At 31.6% G+C, this 20,475-nt stretch overlaps 2 protein-coding genes and 1 long non-coding RNA gene across 3 annotated transcripts in view; 2 read left to right on the top strand and 1 right to left on the bottom strand.

The window, feature by feature from the left end:
* The window catches only part of LOC134706327 (uncharacterized), a 259,296-nt gene that overhangs the window by 215,596 nt on the left and 23,225 nt on the right, over positions 1-20,475 (top strand). The gene's annotated exons all lie outside the window — the stretch shown is intronic.
* Positions 3,723-6,605, top strand: LOC134704865 (equistatin-like). The gene is made up of 4 exons (XM_063563650.1): positions 3,723-3,877; positions 4,948-5,071; positions 5,872-5,951; positions 6,274-6,605. The coding sequence occupies exons 1-4, from the start codon at positions 3,796-3,798 to the stop codon at positions 6,459-6,461; spliced, it is 474 nt and encodes a 157-aa protein (XP_063419720.1). The 5' UTR covers positions 3,723-3,795; the 3' UTR covers positions 6,462-6,605.
* Positions 10,794-19,824, bottom strand: LOC134704863 (1-deoxyxylulose-5-phosphate synthase YajO-like). The gene is made up of 8 exons (XM_063563649.1): positions 19,597-19,824; positions 16,733-16,795; positions 16,075-16,260; positions 15,023-15,181; positions 14,479-14,657; positions 14,011-14,062; positions 13,319-13,480; positions 10,794-10,960 (listed from the first exon to the last, which is right to left on the bottom strand). Exons 1-8 carry the CDS (start codon positions 19,717-19,719, stop codon positions 10,865-10,867), a joined length of 1,020 nt encoding a protein of 339 aa, XP_063419719.1. The 5' UTR covers positions 19,720-19,824; the 3' UTR covers positions 10,794-10,864.

The raw sequence follows: 20,475 nt of genomic DNA, 5'->3' as shown, positions 1-20,475 counted from the left end.
AATTTTTGGTACTTGTTGTATATTGTCATTCCATATGTTTGAATAAAGTCGCTGAATGTTCATTTCTATAGTTTTCAAATTAACAGCTGTTTTTGAATCAAAATAATGTTCTAGATGAAGTTTACAGAAAATGTCCTTCAATTCGCTACACCAATTGTCGGTGCATCGATTATAGTCTGCATTAAAAGCGATCTTCGTTATGCGATCATCTTCAAACTTGACTAGTCTGTTCCAATACCTCACCATGTTTGTCCATCTTCGAAACTGGCTAGGGATTCATCCAACATCACCATGTAAGGCGAGAGTAGGCGCAAAACGGTGAACACCAAGAAAATATCGTATTGTACGGTTTTGAATATTGTCTATTGTTTGAAAGTTTCGGTATCCCCAGACACTTGATGCGTAATCTAAGATTGGAACTACACACGAGTTATACAGTTTTTTGTAGGCATTGAATCCGAAGTCTTTATCGTGGTGAATTTTAGTAAGTCAACCCCAAGATTAAGGTCATTAATTTCTTGTACAAGATCGTTTATAAATATGGAGAACAATGTCGGTGATAAATTATCTCCCTGTTTCACACCAGTTTTACAGCAGAACCACGATGTTAGTTTACCGTTTATACGAACACAGGACTCAGAACTTTGGTATATACTTTTGACAGAGTTGTATAACTTCCCATCAATTTTGTTCAGCAAAAGTTTGTATAACATCATATCCCTGTCAATAAAATCAAAACATTTCTTCAGATCGATGAATGCAACAAATAATGATTTATTATTTCTTATAACACTATTCAAAGTAAATATATGGTCTTCACACGATCTGTTTTTTCTAAACCCATTTTGTTCGTCGGCAAGAATATCATTATTATCAAGATGACTGACGAGCCGTTGATTAATAAAAGAACTATACAATTTGCTAGTGCACGACTATAGACTTATACCTCTGTAGTTCATTGGAACTCGGAGATCTGATGACGGGTCCTTCAAGATTGGACATATGATGGCTTTTCTCCATATGGTTGGAATTATACTGGTGTCAAATATTAGTTGGAAGAGCTGTTGTAATGTTTGAATGATTATTGGGTACTTTAAAACGCCGTATGGAATTTGGTCGGGTCCACTTGCTTGATTTTGATTTTGCATGCATTACAATTTTAGTTATTTCATCAATCGTAATATTAGAGTTCAATCTTCATTCGGCATAAATAACGGATCTTCCATTTCAGATTCCAATAACTGTTTGTGAACTTTTGACTGATTATAATGGTCGTTTTCAAATTCTATGATGTTTTTCCCGTTGTAAAGATTTTCAAAATCAATACGCCATTTGTTAAGTACGTCCTCCTCGTTTGCCTTTATATTGAAACCTCAATTACTGAGTCGCTAAACTTTATGAATGGATAATTCATGCTCTCTGCTTAAATAAACAGTTCAATTACTCATTTATTGTCACATTGCATATATAAATGTGTGATAGTAACCTCAAACTTTTGATTTATTGACCTAAAACTGAGTACAAATTTTGAGGGTTAAAATGGACCCAAAGAGATCTTGTAATTAAAACCAAAAGATACATTAGTTGTGCTCATCATGATCTCAGAATCATCTTGAGTATTAATATTCAACTGTCTGTATGCAGATTAAATAATATTCTTATCATTTAGATGATAATTTAATGCTCTAAACTATATTCCTTCGTGATGCAGGCGTGATTTGTATTTTTGGACAAAATTTTGCACAAATCACTGTAGATGTTATTTAGATTAATACTTGATTTCTCTCAAACTGTTTACGTTGATTAAAACAAAACTTGGCAGTAATGCTTGTTAATCAAGTTAATGGGTAAAGTGTGTGAAATACACGTATAACGACTGAATTATTCAGATTATGTAGCACCTATGCAGCTTCCTACATCACCAAAGAGTATATGAATGGTGGTAACGATATATTTCGCTTTGACTGTTGTAATGTTATTCTTGACATCCAGATTCTTTATTGAGCTAAGGACAACCCATGCTTTGCAAAGGAGTAGGTCCGGTAAGGACCGATTTTGGCCTCAAATTTCAAGTTCGTCTGGCGAAAGATTTTAACCACTTTTTAAACACTTAAGTGTCTATTTCATTTGAATCAATTACTTTATGTGAAACATTTTAACTGGTTTGGTCATTAAAAACGATCCAATTCAAGCTCAAACATGAAAAATCTACCAAATATGTCACTGTTCAGATGGTGTTTGTAAAAAATGAAAGTGGCCGCCATCCGTGTTCATCCTCAACCTTTTTATATGTTATGTATTATCATAAAATACAACTAACATTTCAATATTAAGGATGAACACGAATGCGGCCACTTTCGTTTTACAAGAAAACCGTCTAAAATTTACCTAAAATGCTAGAATTGTGAAGATTTCAGTACTTGAGCACGACTTAATGGTGCTAGTATCCGATATATATGTGCATTGTATTGTCAAAAAGAGCCCATATTTATGTAGCAGAAGCATTCTACTGTTAAATAAATAACTAAAAAATTACATTTTAACAATTTTGTAAAACTGCTATATTTTGGGGCCAAAAAGAGGTCTTACTGAACCTACTCCTTTTAAGGGGGCGCAAAAAAAACGCCCCTGGAGATGTGATTTTGTTCTAAAACGTGCTTTTGACAATCCACTTGTGGTAATCCGATGTACTTTGATGATTAGTATCTTTTGAAACTTGTACCTGCTATTTCTGCTTGACAGGGTTTGCTAAACCGGTAATATGCAGCTCTGGAAACTTAAACTAAAAAATAACTTGGCCGAATTTCGACAAGGCAATTGTGTAACTGTAGACTTAAATATCAAAACAATATCATGCAAACACAAATACTTGAATTTGGATTTTTTTTTAAGTGGGACTTCAGTGAATCACTTTTGTCCAATGACTGTACACATTGAAACAAAGAACACTCTCATTGTAGACGATTTGTCTGTTTAGTTTCTGGTCTGAACACAAGGGAGGGTAAAAACCCCATACTAGGGCAATCACTCCAATAAAAAGTCACGTCTACTTCTTATATCGGAAATATTGAAAATTCAAGGTATCTGTTTATCTATTTTAATTTTATTCCTAAACGCAGAGAAAAACGCAAAAAAAGGATAAAAATCGTCATGTCGCATATTTTATAATATTTTTGTAAGATTAACTTCATGGTTTGATTTTTTCGTGTGTAAAATTGTTATACAAAATGACGAGGAATGCTGTAGTTTGCAATCTACAGAACAAGAACGCCACTATGTACATTCGAGACCAGAGGTAGGTTTTTGGTGTGCATTTTTTCTGAAACAAACTAAAACAAAGCACAACGCACGGTATGTGACTAGACAGAACTTGCGTCAATGCTTCATAGCCTCAAGACGATCAAATACATGTAATGATCATTATCAGAAACTACATGTATTAACATCTGCTTCAATGTCAACAAAAATGCATGGTGTCGCAGTGTTGGTCAGTTTCCCAAAAGGCAATGTTTCCCTTATCAGAAAGTTAACATAGACTAATTTGTTATTATCGATATAAAATTTAATTTTGATTGGTATGTTCATTCCTTCCAGGTTTCTGTTGTTGACATTTTTTATTTTCAATGTGTCGAACTATCAGGCATCTGAATGTAACCATATGTTACATTAATACTTTTAGTGTGCCCATAAGCAAACATTTTTAGTTATCCCTATTAATTACTGCAAGTATAAAAAGTGAATGTAAGATTGTCTCATGGTATAACTGACAACAGAATTGTAAAGACCACACGAAAAATGAAGACAGTCTGTAACTTTGTTGTCTGTATTTTAAGTGTTTGCTGTTTAATTCTTCTGAATGGAGCCACCTGCGATGAAGGTATATTATATATTAAATGATATGTCAAGTATGAATAAATATATACAGTGAAAACTGCAATTATCCATATAAAAAGTCGGAAATTGATGCTTTCAAGGTGATTAAGCAATGTTATAGTTATACCCTGTATACAGCTTTGAGAAAAGATTTTTTGTTGTTGTTGTAAGATTTAAAATCCAATTTGTTACATATTTATGTTTTTTTTTATTAATTTTATGTGTCTTTAGGTTGTACATGTATAAAGGATCTTTTGTTATCTTTAAACATTATTTTTTCATGCATTACAAACCATTTTAATTTGAAAACGATTTTGTTATTCTGTAATCAAGCAAACTAAACAATGGTCATCGGAATTCAGGATGATACGGCTAATTTGGTCATCAACTTTTCGAAATTTCTAATTCAATAAAAACTTAACGATTATTATAGTAATGACGAATTAGTTTAATATACCGTTTTAACCAAGAAGGAGCAATTTTGATAAATTTGTGTTTGATGATAATCAGTATGATTTATTTTTTTCATAAAAAAAAAAAAAAAAAAAAATCCGTCATATAAGGATTGGTTTTAGAGTTTTGTCTCATAAAAATGTTTTAGAGTTTTTCACTAGCATCAGTTCCAAAGTTTTGAAGTCACATAAACATCGGTGTCAGAGTATTTCACAACATCATCATTGGTTTCTGTGATTTTCATTTTCATTATTCTGAATCTTTTATATAGTTTTGATGGATACGATAGACAATCACTTTGATGTCGTCCGAAATGTCATAACTTCGACTTTAGCCTTTAATTATTTTGTCTTTTGAATGAATGCTCTTGGCATTTTTATAAAAGATTCAATGTGATTGAATAAATTGCTGTTTTATTAAGGCATGCATTATTTTGCTTTTCTTATGTTTTGAAAATGCGTTTTCTTGTGTTTTATTTTGAGAATACTAGTAGTGGTCTAAGTTGTTTAAAACTGGTTTTTTTTAAGGGAAGATAATAAACTTTTGTCATGTTAAAGGTAAAACTATGATGGCTATACATATAATTCAGCAAAGCTCTAGAAATGTAAACCATTCTTTTAGATACACATTGTCAACAAGAGTTGAAACAGTTTCATAAAAACTCAGAGCTGGGTATGGTTGGAGGAAGAATGCCGGTTTGTGATAGCGAGGGGAAGTACGCCCCAAAGCAGTGCTCTGGATCCCAGTAAGTAGCGTGATACAAACAAATTAGATATAATAGACTTTCGTATTGAAATGATATCAATGAAAACTTGAAGGGAAATGCATGATAGTTCATCAATGAGTGAATATATATGATTGTTCAATTTATGACATTTAGAAGATACCAACCTTTAGAAGGGGGGTTAACCAAACGTATGATTAACAGCTTACATTTCAGAAAATTTTGTAAATACCCCTTTGCACAGAAACTATATAAAAATTATGTGGTACCCGTTAAATGAAACAGCAACACTACCCACATAAACAAAAGCAACACACATTCACAATATACTTTGTCCTAGATGTTTCTGATAAACACTAAAAGGGGGCAGCATGTGCTTCCTAGCCTCATATCTGGATTAGATATAGTTAGCGCACTGGTATTAAAATACATATTATCGTTCAAAATGCCAGCATAAGATAAGTAAACCCTTAAAGATAAAGACCAGAATGTAAATAATATAGGGAACGAATATTATACAAAGTATAACATTTGAAATCTTGTACAAACTCAACTAAAATAAAACAACAGAAACAAAACTAAACAACATATAAGAAAGAATTGTCTACAGTATGGCTAGAAACCCGCGTATTCTTGCTCAAAAACACTTCAAATTAAAAAAATGTATTCACAGAGAACTGCTATGTAAAAGTCTATATTCAGAAAATGAAAAGCCCAGATTTTTTGTTTTATTATAGAATGTTTTTATATGTTTAAATTAGATACAACGTAATTAAATTATGCGGTTTTTTCTTATAAGTCGTATTGTCAATTTAATTCAGATGTTACTGTGTAAAGGAGGACGGTAAACAAATTGAAGATTTTGGTGTTAACCGTTGGGAGGCCGAACAACAAACATGCAGTAAGTACCCCTGTATAATATAATCTGTATTGAAGACTGATTGTATTGTATGTCTACTTAAACCAAGATGTCTTAAATAAAATCGGATAGCCTGCTTTTATCAAGCTTTTCAATATATAGCATAAATTATGGTCAAATCGAATTTGAGTCTCAAATAATCGTGTATTGGGATAGAAAATAAATAGGCTACATTTATGTGAATGCATTTCTTGAAATATTAAAAGATAGGATAAAGAAATGCTGTTCTCATTGCAGAGGTTTTTTTTACAGTTTTTATAAAAAAAAAAACCAGTTATTAAAATCTGTATCAATTCAATTGCAGAATGCGCACGTTCTCAAGCCGAGTATCAGGATACTGGTATGATGGGGAAATCTTTCCGTTGCACAGCCGATGGAAGCTATGAAGAGATTCAGTGTACAGGGTCACAGTGTTACTGCGCTGACGAAGACGGACAACAAATTGGAAGTGACAGTGTCCATATTGTTTATCTTGACAAACTTAATTGTTAATTTTCTGAAGATCATTTTTCTTTCTTTTTCCCACTATAATGTTAACTAATATTTTGAAAATGCAACTTGATCTTAAAATGAGAATGTAGCTTGTTATACTGACAGTGTTTCCAAACAAAATGTTATTAAAAGGTATATATATTTTGCCGATCTTATTTTTATAAAAAAAACCATATATATGAGAAAATTACATACTAGTATAAAAAATAAAATATGAGATGACTGCCAATAAGACAAATCTTCACAAGAGACCAAAAACACAGAAGTTAACAACTTTTAGATCACCGTTGGACCTTGAAACAATTCAAACGAGTAAAGTAATACCTAATATATGTACAAAATAATGAACGACTATAGCATTTTATAAGTTTTTGATAATAAAAACATTATCGCTATTATACATAAGAAAAATATCGCATTTACATAAGACACCATAGCATTATCAATCTAGTACACGTTGTTGAGGCTTAAGTTGCAATAGGACATGTTGAAAGAATATTTCACTGTCTTTGATTTTATAGTATTTGTACACATCAAATTTACATGTCAATTGAACAGACTATACAATAAAATACTAAAATAAAAGGGAATTGTATATATGTACACAGTGCGTAGGAAGTAATACAGACGTGTTTTTTTAAAACAATTATTTGCCGATTTTATTTTCTCTTCCAAAATATGTTTTTCGTCTTACTCCGCGATTGTTTTCACATTGCCATAATGAATACAACCCTCGGAAAATATCGCTACTTTACAAGTAACAGGTTTCTCGTTTCGCCGTTTCCACAGACTGGATATTTTAAGGTATAAATTCACTTGAAGCTGTGTTTGTGGTCTGTAATTATTATATTATTCAGTTTAGTGTCGTTTCAAGCTGGACATTGCTTTTTTATTCTGATTTGTAACCCTCCAATGTCAGTCCAATTGGTCGAAAGAATTTAGTGAGAAGGTATAATATCTATAGAAAACTATTTTGATCCCGTCGTATGTTAATGCACCTAATTCTGTGTTGATGGCGATCCTGAAACAGGATAATTTGTGAATAAATCACATGATGCAGGCGTGATTTGGTTTTTTTTGGACAAAATTTTGCACAAATCACTGTAGAATTTATTTTGATTAATACTTGATTTCTCTCAAACTTTTTTAGCTGATTAAAACAAAACTTGGCAGTAATGCTTGTTAATTTAGTGGGTAAAGCGTGTGAAATACACGTATAACGACTGAATTAATCAGATTTTGTAGCACCTATGCAGCTTCCTACATCACCAAAGAGGTCTTACTTAATTGTATATGAATGGTGGTATCGATATATTTCGATTCGACTGTTGTAATGTTATTCTTGACATTCAGATTCTTTATTGAGCTAAGGACAACCCATGCTTTGCAAATTTTAAGGAGGCGTAAATCTGCCCCTGGAGATGTGATTTTGTTCTAAAACGTGCTTTTGACGGTTTACTCCTGGTTTGCCCACTTTTAATTCTACCAATTATCTATTAGTAAAGAAAACAAAAAAGACAAAAGGTTTAATGAGCATACAAAAGTATAGTCTGTTCCAACTTAGGTATATAGTTTGTAAGTGTTTTCCATATATTCAGGTTGGTTTTTTTTCAGTGTATAGAAAAATTATTAAAAAAATCAAATATTTTTTCGCAATAATTTAATATAAATTCATTCAACATACATACATGTACACAACAAATAACACAAAAAAATGATATTCAGTTACAAAAGTGTCTTAATAGTTCATTAGTTTTTGAATGATTTTCATGATAAAAATTAGATCTCTTTTATTGCAAACATATTTCAATAAATGCATAACATGAGGAAATATGTAAAATGAGGATAAATACAATCTTTTATAAATACATCAAAAGTCACAAAACATTATATTTACAAAGTCAAAATTTACAATATTTCACTTCATTGTTCAGTTCAAATGGAGAAGATAGGATGGTGTGTCAGAGTAAACTACCAAGTTGATGAGTCTTGTTGGCATCGGTTTTTCGGTAGTTGGAGTCTTGTGTCTTTTACTCTTTATCGTCGTCATACTGGATAATGTTGCATTTGTGAGTGCCTGTGTCTTCCTTCAGTACCTTGCCGATCTCGTAGATGTTTCGGCGGGCATGTTTGAGTCTCTTCTTAAGTTTGTTGTGCCATGGCATCCTTCCAGGTGATTTGTGGTGCAGGGGTCCTTCTGTGTAATAGTGATTCCATAGAAAGCGGTAGCTTTCAACACAGAACTCTGTCATAATTATATTCGGTAAATGAAATTGTAGCGGTTTTGTTTTTAGTTTCTCCAATGTCTTCTAAAGTGTTCAGCCAAACATCCTCAAGGTGGGCGGAACAAGAAGTAGTACTGAAGCTTGTCGTATCAGTTGAGTAATGTCTTCATTTTCTTTATACAGGACTGTAGTCCATTTTTCTGTGCCTATCGCAAAATGCACTGGGTGAAGTGGAATTAGCAGCATTTCTCATTTACTCTTGGCCACACTGTTCATGCTGCATTGTTGGTTGTCTCATAAAAAAACAGTTATTAAAATCTGTATCAATTCAATTGCAGAATGCGCACGTTCTCAAGCCGAGTATCAGGATACTGGTATGATGGGGAAATCTTTCCGTTGCACAGCCGATGGAAGCTATGAAGAGATTCAGTGTACAGGGTCACAGTGTTACTGCGCTGACGAAGACGGACAACAAATTGGAAGTGACAGTGTCCATATTGTTTATCTTGACAAACTTAATTGTTAATTTTCTGAAGATCATTTTTCTTTCTTTTTCCCACTATAATGTTAACTGATATTTTGAAAATACAACTTGATCTTAAAATGAGAATGTAGCTTGTTATACTGACAGTGTTTCCAAACAAAATGTTATTAAAAGGTATATATATTTTGCCGATCTTATTTTTATAAAAAAACCATATATATGAGAAAATTACATACTAGTATAAAAAATAAAATATGGGATGACTGCCAATAAGACAAATCTTCACAAGAGACCAAAAACACAGAAGTTAACAACTTTTAGATCACCGTTGGACCTTGAAACAATTCAAACGAGTAAAGTAATACCTAACATGCCTAATATATGTACAAAATAATGAACGACCATAGCATTTGATAAGTTTTTGATAATAAAAACATTATCGCTATTATACATAAGAAAAATATCGCATTTACATAAGACATAATTTACATGTCAATTGAACAGACTATACAATAAAATACAAAAATAAAAGGGAATTGTATATATGTACACAGTGCGTAGGACGTAATACAGACGTGTTTTTTTTAAACCAATAATTTACCGATTTTATTTTCTCTTCCAAAATATGTTTTTCGTCTTACTCCGCGATTGTTTTCACATTGCCATAATGAATACAACCCTCGGAAAATATCGCTACTTTACAAGTAACAGGTTTCTCGTTTCGCCGTTTCCACAGACTGGATATTTTAAGGTATAAATTCACTTGAGGCTGTGTTTGTGGTCTGTAATTATTATATTATTCAGTTTAGTGTCGTTTCAAGCTGGACATTGCTTTTTTATTCTGATTTGTAACCCTCTAATGTCAGTCCAATATTAGTCGAAAGAATTTAGTGAGAAGGTATAATATCTATAGAAAACTATTTTGATCCCGTCGTATGTTAATGCACCTAATTCTGTGTTGATGGCGATCCTGAAACAGGATAATTTGTGAATAAATCAGCATCAAACTGTCACCACCAAATGTCGATCCTATTCTAGAAGCCTGACCAAAGTAAATCCGAAGTCAAGTTTTGCATGGAAACCAATTGTAAGCATTCTATCTATACGTAACACTTATATCAATGAAGTTCAATATCTGCATGTTCTAATACTTTTTGCATGTTTCTTAAAGTTTTAAGGTATGAACAGTACACAGTAAAGTTATAACGTTGAAAAAATACAATATAAAATATCAGATTCGCTTAGTTTTTTGGTTTAGTCGATAGTGATGATAATACCGTGGCCAAATACCCAGTCACATCTTAACCAACCAGTCTTAGCTCTTACTTCAAAAATGCCTCGTCTTTATCTTAGAAGTAGTAAATATCAGCTGTCAAGTATGTTACCAACTTCGGGATCAAACCAACAACCTCCCACACTCGGGGCAAGCACGCTATAATACCGAAACCACCGATACAGTTGCATAATGCCTGAATGCTTAGAACATGCAAGCAACTGTATTACAACATTATACAATCAGTATTTACCGAATGATATATCTTGTCGTGAACATACACTGTTATGGACCAAAACATAATGAATGTAAACAATGCTATAAAAGTAGAAAAAAAGAAAGAACACTAATCTTGTTTGGGATTTTATTTAAGCATAATAACTCGTTTTTTGGTATACTATATAAGAGATTGTAAACATTATTATTCACATCTATCCGGATGAGCCCATTGATCTAGAACTTTCCCTATTTTTGCTTTCACTGGTTCTGTGGCATCTGTCAGCTCTTGAACTACACTCTGAAACGAGGACAAAGATTCCAGATAAAGGCTAGGCGATTTATAGCTGGAAATATTGTATAAACGTATACATTGTATGTGTATTTAATATTTGTTGGAGACTAAAATATTGTAAGTTCATTCTAAATGTCTTTTGGTTCTCTCTATCATTGGAATGCTGAAGATGTGATTTGACTTTTTCCGTCATTGAGTTGCTGTAGAGGGGTTTGAATTATTTAGGTAGCAATACACAGTTAGAAGTTAAGTTTCGCATTATGGCCCCTGTGAATTTTTTAAATATGAAAGTTTTTGTACAATAAAATTGATTTTTAGGTAATTGAAGAATAATATAGCCTTCTTAGTGGGTTTATATGAACATTTAGATTGATTTTAACATGTTTTATAGGCCATTTCAATGATTGACAGTCCGTATTTTCCTATCCGTACCGTTCATAGGTCCATAAATTATTGTAGTGTTTATCAACAAAGATTTTGCGCTCGATCTTTTCAATTCAATTTTATGGGGAAACGAGCAGGAAGACATATGATTTTTTTTGGACCACTTGATAGATATAAACCTATGGATTCAGGAAAGGTATCACTGTAATTCATTGAAATTTTCCTTTAGACCAAATTTTGGAGACTTTTGTGACATGTTCACCCCCCTTTTTTGCTATATTTTGTATCTAAGAAATGCAGATTGTTGCCATGGTTACACCCAAAAGGGATTATATTTCACCCTTATGACCATTAGAAATCAAATCTATGGAAGATTCTCTTTCTACAAGTATATACATGCATAACACACATATAAAGCCTTCTTTGTTAAACAGGAGGGGAAAGGGGGTGTTTAAAAATTATGAGTGTCAATTTTAAGTTTTTTTCCTAACTGTGTATTGCTACCTTACGTCTCTGGGTTCCTGTCTCATTGAAACAACCCATCTCCTTTATTTTATAAGATTTAATGACAAAAAAAAATTAAATCATTCGGAGTGGCAACTATATATGCTCCTTACAATTTGTTTTTTGAAGATGACTTAAAAAAAGGCACACAAGATGCTACGGGGCGCCGAATGGGACTTTTGTGGTTTTGTACTCAAAATTCAATTTTGTACGGACAAAAGTGACTTTTGTTCAACAAAAATGAGTTCAGTTTAACAAAATTTGTATCATACTACAAATTTGAAATTTTGTCATACAAAATTATCTATCAGCGGACAAAAGTCACTTTTGTCATGACAAAATTCATTTTTGTTACACAGACTTGACTTTTTTTACCTAATTTGAAAATTGACCGACAAAAGTCAATTTTGTATTTAAATTAGTTTAGTTTGGTTTCTGTGAACTAATTTGCATACAAAATCGACTTTTGTTACACAAAATTGACTTTTGTTACACAAAATTGACTTTTGTTACACAAAATTGACTTTTGTTACACAAAATTGACTTTTGTTACACAAAATTGACTTTTGTTACACAAAATTGACCTTTGTTACACAAAATTGACTCATAAAAGTCAATTTTGTTGTTACAAAATTGAATTTTGTGCAAAATTGACTTTTGTTACACAAAATTGACCTTTGTTACACAAAATTGACTCATAAAAGTCAATTTTGTTGTTACAAAATTGAATTTTGTTGTTACAAAATTGAATTTTGTCATCACAAAAATGAATTTTGTCGTCACAAAATTGACTTTTGTCTCAACAAAATTGACAAAATTGACTTTTGTCTCAACAAAATTGACAAAATTGACTTTTGTCTCAACAAAATTAACAAAATTGACTTTTGTCTCAACAAAATTTACAAAATTGACTTTTGTCTCAACAAAATTAACAAAATTGAATTTTGTCTCAACAAAAATGACAAAATTGAATTTTGTCTCAACAAAAATGACAAAAGTCAATTTTGTCTCACAAAAGTCAATTTTGTCTCACAAAAGTCAATTTTGTCTCACAAAAGTTGATTTTGTTTCACAAAAGTCAATTTTGTCTCACAAAATTGAATCTTACCGTACACAATTGACTTTTGTGATTTAATTTCCATATCAGGTAACAAAAGTCAATTATGTATGCAAATATGTTTATATTTGCATACCTTTAAGACAAAATTGACTTTTGTCATGACAAATATGAATTTTGTCTACAAAAATGAATTTTGTCATGACAAAAATGAATTTTGTCTACACAAATGAATTTTGTCATCACAAAATTGAAGTTCTCACAAAACAAGTCTGTAGCACATAGTTTTGTAAGACAAAAATGATTTTGTTATGACAGAATTGAATTTTGTACAAAACCACAAGAGTCCCATTCGGCGCCCCGTAGATGCCTGTGATATTCATTTTTTCAAACCAATCGGACATGTAAGATCCAAATACCTGGGGTAGAGTGGGAACATCGATGTTTTTCACAATTTGTTCTGGTGAACTGGCTCCTGTTATTGCTACTGGTACATTTTTTTGCTGCAGTAACCAGGCTAAAGATGCTTTTCCCATGTCTACGTTGGCTCGCTGACATATATTCTTCATTTTAGCAATTGCCTGTGAAGTAAAGGTGTGTTTGTCATAGAAATGAAGAAATAGAAAACTGAAAATTGAAATATCCTAGGGTCTGTTGGGAGCCAAACAGACACATTAAATAATTAAAAAAAAGTGCAAACAAAACACAATGCAGATTTGAATATCATTTTCGGAAGTTTTGACACCTGAATATTGAATAAAAAAACCGGAAATCTGTTGAGGAAATCTGTTACAGAAATCTGTTAAGGAAATTTGTCAAGGAAATCTGTTGAGGAAATGTTGTGTGTATGCTTAAGATATGTACGATATAGAAGTGCCCTTAAGCGGATGGATAGAGTGTTAACCATATAAGTCGCAACCGAGTGGATCTACATTACATGAATGAAAACATTTTCAGAATCAACTAATGCTACACTGAACCTGAACGCGCAGGAAAAATCTTTTAGCTCTTTCTCTGAAACATAATATTAGTTATTCTCGATTTTGACAGTAAATCAGAAAGGTTGATTTCACAACTATGCACATGACTGTTTTGGTTACTAGATAATTACCGTAAACATCTCGTCTTCTGCTCCATCTTGGCCATGCCTGGTTTTAGGATTTCTTTAGAAATGAAAATGTTTAATTGTTTAGTATTTAAATAAAAAAAAAAAAAATTTTTATAATTCAACAGAAATATAAATAAGTTTATTCTGAAGCCTAAAACGTAAAAAAGATTGACAGCTAAATTTTGGAATGTTTGCTGGTCTATTTCATTATGTCTGAAGAGTTGAGTTCAACTTGTGTTTATATATTGTTATCTTCCATACTTTTAATTTCATTAATATGAGTTAATACTATATTGAACTAGATATCAAAATGCTTATCTTCCTATATCTAATGTTAGATGTATTCATTTTTTTTAAAATGTAGTATTTGTAAGTATAAAGTAAAATTGCATTAAAAGAGAAGAAATGATCAAGTTTATACATATATGCCATCCTGTCTGAACTTACAGACTGATCAGCGCATGTGTTTACCCAGATGTGTGGAAAAGTTTAGTCAGCCTCCGTCCCATTGGAACATCATCAAGTTTGGTAAATTTTCCTGTAAGGAGACCTTGTTGCAGCGGCGAATAAGCCAGTATACTTATGTTATTTTCCTTGCATAATGGTATAACTTCATGCTCGGCTGATCTCCATAATAAATTGTATCCCATCTATATTAAGAAAATATTTTAATAGTTAGATATCAGAAGATATGGTATGAGTGCCTATGTGACAACTCTCCATCCAAGTCACATGTTGCATGTATTGTAACAGTTCCCTGTCGCAGAACTTTAACATGATGTATACAAAAGGCTTAAAGTAATAACAGCATACTAGTACACTCGAATATACAAGAAACATCTATTGTGTCTGTTCATTGAAAATAACTCGTACATTGTTAAGTGAGACACACATTCAGAGGGATAGAGTTCATAGATTTGCATTTGCTTTGTAGAATTTAGTTTCGAGTGCTGATAATGAAAAGTAAACACTTAGCAGATAATTGCACCTAATAAAGACTATGTAGCACACCTACCTGATTAGAAACGGGTTTACCACCCAAATCTAGAAAATTCTTCAAGTTTTTAGGACCATAGTTGGATAAACCATAATATCGAATTCTCCCTAAAGCGATTTGTCTGTTGAGTTCCTTTACACAGTCATTAACATCCGCAACAAAACTAGGAAAATGAATCTGAAATAAAATAAAAAATTAACAAAAAGCTTATAATCAATAAAATACATTTTTTGGAAATAAAACAATGCATACAGCGGTTCAATTTATAAACTGAAGAACGGAAAACTACTAGATAGTAAAATAAGAAAATGTGGTAGTGAGACACCTCTCTACAGAAGTCCAACATGACAAGAAATTTATAATCTTTTGACACAAGGGTACTATTAATAATTTGTCAATATACGGCAATGGGTAAAACCCATACTGCACGTGCGCTCAGCTATAAAGACCTTGAAATGACGTAAGTGGAAAAAAAACAGAAAAACATATGAAATGCTTCAAAATTGATTGTAGCAAAAAATATATTGTCAAAATATTTAACGGTATTTGCAGTACTGTGGTGTGTATAAAAAAGAATGAGTGAAGATTAGTTACCAATGTTTTTACAATTCTGATTCAAAATGCCATTATACTACAGGGTTATAGCAATTATGAGCTGCATTGCAAACTTTCGGCTGTTGTCTTCTCTTTGGTCGGGTTGTTGTCTCTTTGACATATGCCACATTTTCAATTTTAATTTAGTGCATTGCTAAATAACAGATTAGATCAATATTTAGACATATTTAGCACCATGTCGATCAAAAACTTAAATTGGTTTTTCAAAAGAAAGTAAGAACTGCTGATCGCATATTTATTTTGAAAACAATGATTTCGTAGATAAAAAAAACAACAACATCTGATTGTTCAAACGGTCAATGAGATGTACAAATATTTTTAACTATATGAATTAGATATTTTCTTTTATTTTTGAATGCAGAAAATTAAATTTAAGTAAACAGGATGTCATGTGATAAAGCCGCGACATGCATAATATTCCATAAATACCAGCCTTAAATACCTGTTAGAATTACCTGAAGCAAGTCTACATAGGATGTTTGTAATTTTGTCAAAGCCTTTGTTATAGCCTCGTCTATTTGTACAGCAGTATAAGGAGGAGTGTTAGGTCCTTCTCTAAATCCGAACTTAGTAGCTATAATAGCTTCCTTACGTCTACCCTGTAGAGCTCGCCCTAATACCTGCTCAGATCCAGCATAACCCTGTGATAATAAGAACAACATTCCGTGTGTTGGCATATCAAAAATCAAGAAATATAGAAATTCATGTAACGGATGGAGAAAAAAACATGTTACAAATAAAAAAAATAGCATTTTACAAGTTAAGAAACGTATAATCATGGCGGATATTCCCCTCCATAGAGAGTATATTTTAGTTTTTAAATCCCGACTTCAGTTCTCTATATGCATGTGTTTTTGTATGAGTTAGCGATTAAAGTATGTCCATCTAAATAACGTATGCAATGCTATGTTTAAAAATAGTACTATAGATGATCACAAAAAAATCTTTTGACACAAGGGTATTTGAGAAATATTTAAAAATAAAATCAAAAGTATGAAGGGGTTGTTGTAAAAAAAAATAAGAAGAAAAAACATTGATTAGGAAATGTTTCAGAAACCACACTATTATAATGAATATTGAAAACATCCTTAATCTAATATAATACCAAGCTACCTCAGCTGTATCAAAGAAATTTATTCCGACTTCCAAGCATTTGGTAACTATAGCTCTCGAAACCTACAAATAGACAATATACATTATTTTCATAAAAATGTTGCTAAAGTTTTGCTATAGCTATCGTTTTACATAAGTTATATCAATGCTGGTATTACACAACTGTTCCATCTAAGGGAAGGAGGTTGTCAAATGAGTGTTTTACCCCTGATACATTCTTAATGTGCCGGGCTCAAGCCAGGAATCAGTAGTTTAGTGCTTGTTGTTTGATGTTTGATTTTGATCTATATGTGTATGGGTATGTTGCAATCTAATTAAATTTCAAGAACTTTCGGAAATGGCATGCTCGTTCGTCATCTGAAACAAAATTCATGTTCCCTTTCTAATACAGCATTTCTCGCACAAGATACGGGGCGCCGAATGGGACTCTTGTGATTTTGTACTCAAAATTCAATTTTGTACGGACAAAAGTGACTTTTGTTCAACAAAAATGAGTTCAGTTTAACAAAATTTGTATCATACTACAAATTTGAAATTTTGTCATACAAAATTATCTATCAGCGGACAAAAGTCACTTTTGTCATGACAAAATTCATTTTTGTTACACAGACTTGACTTTTGTTACCTAATTTAAAAATTGAGCGACAAAAGTCAATTTTGTATTTAAATTAGTTTAGTTCGGTTTCTGTGAACTAATTTGCATACAAAATCGACTTTTGTTACACAAAAATTACTTTTGTTACACAAAATTGACTTTTGTTACACAAAATTGACTTTTGTTACACAAAATTGACTTTTGTGAGACAAAATTGACAAAATTGACTTTTGTCTCAACAAAATTGACAAAATTGAATTTTGTCTCAACAAAATTGACAAAATTGAATTTTGTCTCAACAAAATTAACAAAATTGAATTTTGTCTCAACAAAATTAACAAAATTGAATTTTGTCTCAACAAAATTGATTTTTGTCTCACGAAAGTCAATTTTGTCTCACGAAAGTCAATTTTGTCTCATAAAAGTCAATTTTGTTGTTACAAAATTGAATTTTGTCATCACAAAAATGAATTTTGTCGTCACAAAATTGACTTTTGTCTCAACAAAATTGACAAAATTGACTTTTGTCTCAACAAAATTGACAAAATTGACTTTTGTCTCAACAAAATTAACAAAATTGACTTTTGTCTCAACAAAATTGACAAAATTGACTTTTGTCTCAACAAAATTAACAAAATTGACTTTTGTCTCAACAAAATTAACAAAATTGACTTTTGTCTCAACAAAAATGACAAAATTGAATTTTGTCTCAACAAAAATGACAAAATTGAATTTTGTCTCAACAAAAATGACAAAATTGAATTTTGTCTCACAAAAGTCAATTTTGTCTCACAAAAGTCAATTTTGTCTCACAAAAGTTAATTTTGTTTCACAAAAGTCAATTTTGTCTCACAAAATTGAATCTTACCGTACACAATTGACTTTTGTGATTTAATTTCCATATCAGGTAACAAAAGTCAATTTTGTATGCAAATATGTTTATATTTGCATACCTTTAAGACAAAATTGACTTTTGTCATGACAAATATGAATTTTGTCTACAAAAATGACAAAATTGACTTTTGTCTCAACAAAATTAACAAAATTGACTTTTGTCTCAACAAAATTTACAAAATTGACTTTTGTCTCAACAAAATTAACAAAATTGAATTTTGTCTCAACAAAAATGACAAAATTGAATTTTGTCTCAACAAAAATGACAAAAGTCAATTTTGTCTCACAAAAGTCAATTTTGTCTCACAAAAGTCAATTTTGTCTCACAAAAGTTGATTTTGTTTCACAAAAGTCAATTTTGTCTCACAAAATTGAATCTTACCGTACACAATTGACTTTTGTGATTTAATTTCCATATCAGGTAACAAAAGTCAATTATGTATGCAAATATGTTTATATTTGCATACCTTTAAGACAAAATTGACTTTTGTCATGACAAATATGAATTTTGTCTACAAAAATGAATTTTGTCATGACAAAAATGAATTTTGTCTACACAAATGAATTTTGTCATCACAAAATTGAAGTTCTCACAAAACAAGTCTGTAGCACATAGTTTTGTAAGACAAAAATGATTTTGTTATGACAGAATTGAATTTTGTACAAAACCACAAGAGTCCCATTCGGCGCCCCGTACAAGAGGGCCTGCTCGTAAAAAATCTTTTCAAGAAGTTACAGTTGTCCCTACGAAATTTTAAATGTGTTTTCTTTGTTCAATTGGAAATAAATAGCTGTTGCTAGTTTCGTATCCCTCCTTAACCGTGCAAGATATCCCGGGTCCCTATCCTTTGGATTATTGGTGTACGCCATTTAGAAGTACTGCCTTGAGATGAAAAGTATGTCACATTAAAGATTACATATTCATGTGTGAAACTCAATATTTATCTTTTATCTCTTTACCAATGATACCAATACTTCACTTTGCTATGTACTAGGTCAGAAAATAAGACCATCTTACATAAGTACAGCCGGTTTATTGTTAGGTCAAATGATAATTTGATGATAGTTTAATGATAATTGTCATGCTAATTTATATCAAACATGGAACATTTAATTCAATGAACCTACATACATTTATGAACAGTTTCATATATTTGTTCCACATAACAGCATAGATTTTTTTTGTGTAGAAAATAACCGCCATTTCAATTGTTACACAAGTCTCCGAATCTTACTTAAATTTATAAATACTCATACTTCTTACGCAATTAAATTAAATTGTGCAGTTACTTAAATTCAAAAAAAAAATATCCGTATATAAATTATTGCTGTGTTCAGTAACATTGATTATAAATGACCTCTACATAAACCATACCTCTTCTGACTGTGCCTCCCAAGCATTTGTTTCTTTATTGTCATTGAACTGCCAGGTACCTAAACAAATCCTAGAAACATTCAAATCTGTGCCTGGTATCGTAATTCTTGGTACAGCTGACATTGTTGTCTTTATACCTAAGTAACCTGTTATGACACTTATATCGTATCAAATTAACTGAGATAGCGATAAAGGGGACTATCGGCAGTAGGTTGGTTATTGAGGCTCTGTAGGAAGTATCATTGTATGTCGTTGAGTTTTGTTAATTTACATGTTGTAGTATGATTGCCAATGAGACAATTTTCCACCATGTAGAGACCGAATGACATATAGTAGTTAAACTCTATTTTAAACAATTTGAATTTACTAGGTTTATTCCGGCAATACCTTAAAAAAAGCAGTTTCTTCGAAGTTTTGGAAGTTTAATTCTAGTCTGTAGTTTAAGCAGTGATTTTTTTCGAGTCATAATTAAGTATCCTGCATCTTTTGCTTGAACCGCTTTCTACAATTTCTTAACTTTAGATAAAGATATTATTATGACTAGATTTTTTAACTGAGATTTAGATTTAGATACAATTCAAAAGAGACTTATAATGATCCAAAAGCCAAGACAAAATATCTACTCTAGACGTTCACCTAATTTCAGATAATTTGGGTATCGCCGTTTTTCTCGTGTCAGCTTCAAAAAGTACGTCTTCGTTGTCGTTCAGTAGGTTGAAGTCTCAAATCTGAATTACATTGCTGTACCGTTTTCCTTTTGCTGACTCGAAAAAGAAACCATGTTAATATTTTACCGATAATTGTAAGCCCATTTCTAGACACCTCGACTTCATTATACGTATATTAATTATAAATCTTCGGACTCGGGCAAGATATTTC

Source organism: Mytilus trossulus, chromosome 2 (assembly GCF_036588685.1).
Source record: "Mytilus trossulus isolate FHL-02 chromosome 2, PNRI_Mtr1.1.1.hap1, whole genome shotgun sequence".
Taxonomy (NCBI): Eukaryota; Metazoa; Mollusca; class Bivalvia; order Mytilida; family Mytilidae; genus Mytilus; species Mytilus trossulus.
Note: the sequence above shows the minus strand (reverse complement) of the source record. Positions and strands in the feature narration are given on the sequence as shown.

Excerpts from the sequence above, each read along its gene's own strand:
- LOC134704865 (XM_063563650.1), top strand. The coding sequence starts at position 3,796 with ATGAAGACAGTCTGTAACTTTGTTGTCTGTATTTTAAGTGTTTGCTGT. Across the intron at positions 3,878-4,947 it reads TGGAGCCACCTGCGATGAAG|ATACACATTGTCAACAAGAG; the intron begins GTATATTATATA and ends CCATTCTTTTAG. Across the intron at positions 5,952-6,273 it reads GGCCGAACAACAAACATGCA|AATGCGCACGTTCTCAAGCC; the intron begins GTAAGTACCCCT and ends ATTCAATTGCAG.
- LOC134704863 (XM_063563649.1), bottom strand. The coding sequence starts at position 19,719 with ATGTCAGCTGTACCAAGAATTACGATACCAGGCACAGATTTGAATGTT. Across the intron at positions 16,796-19,596 it reads GGGAGGCACAGTCAGAAGAG|GTTTCGAGAGCTATAGTTAC; the intron begins GTATGGTTTATG and ends GTCTATTTGTAG. Across the intron at positions 14,658-15,022 it reads GTAAACCCGTTTCTAATCAG|ATGGGATACAATTTATTATG; the intron begins GTAGGTGTGCTA and ends TTCTTAATATAG.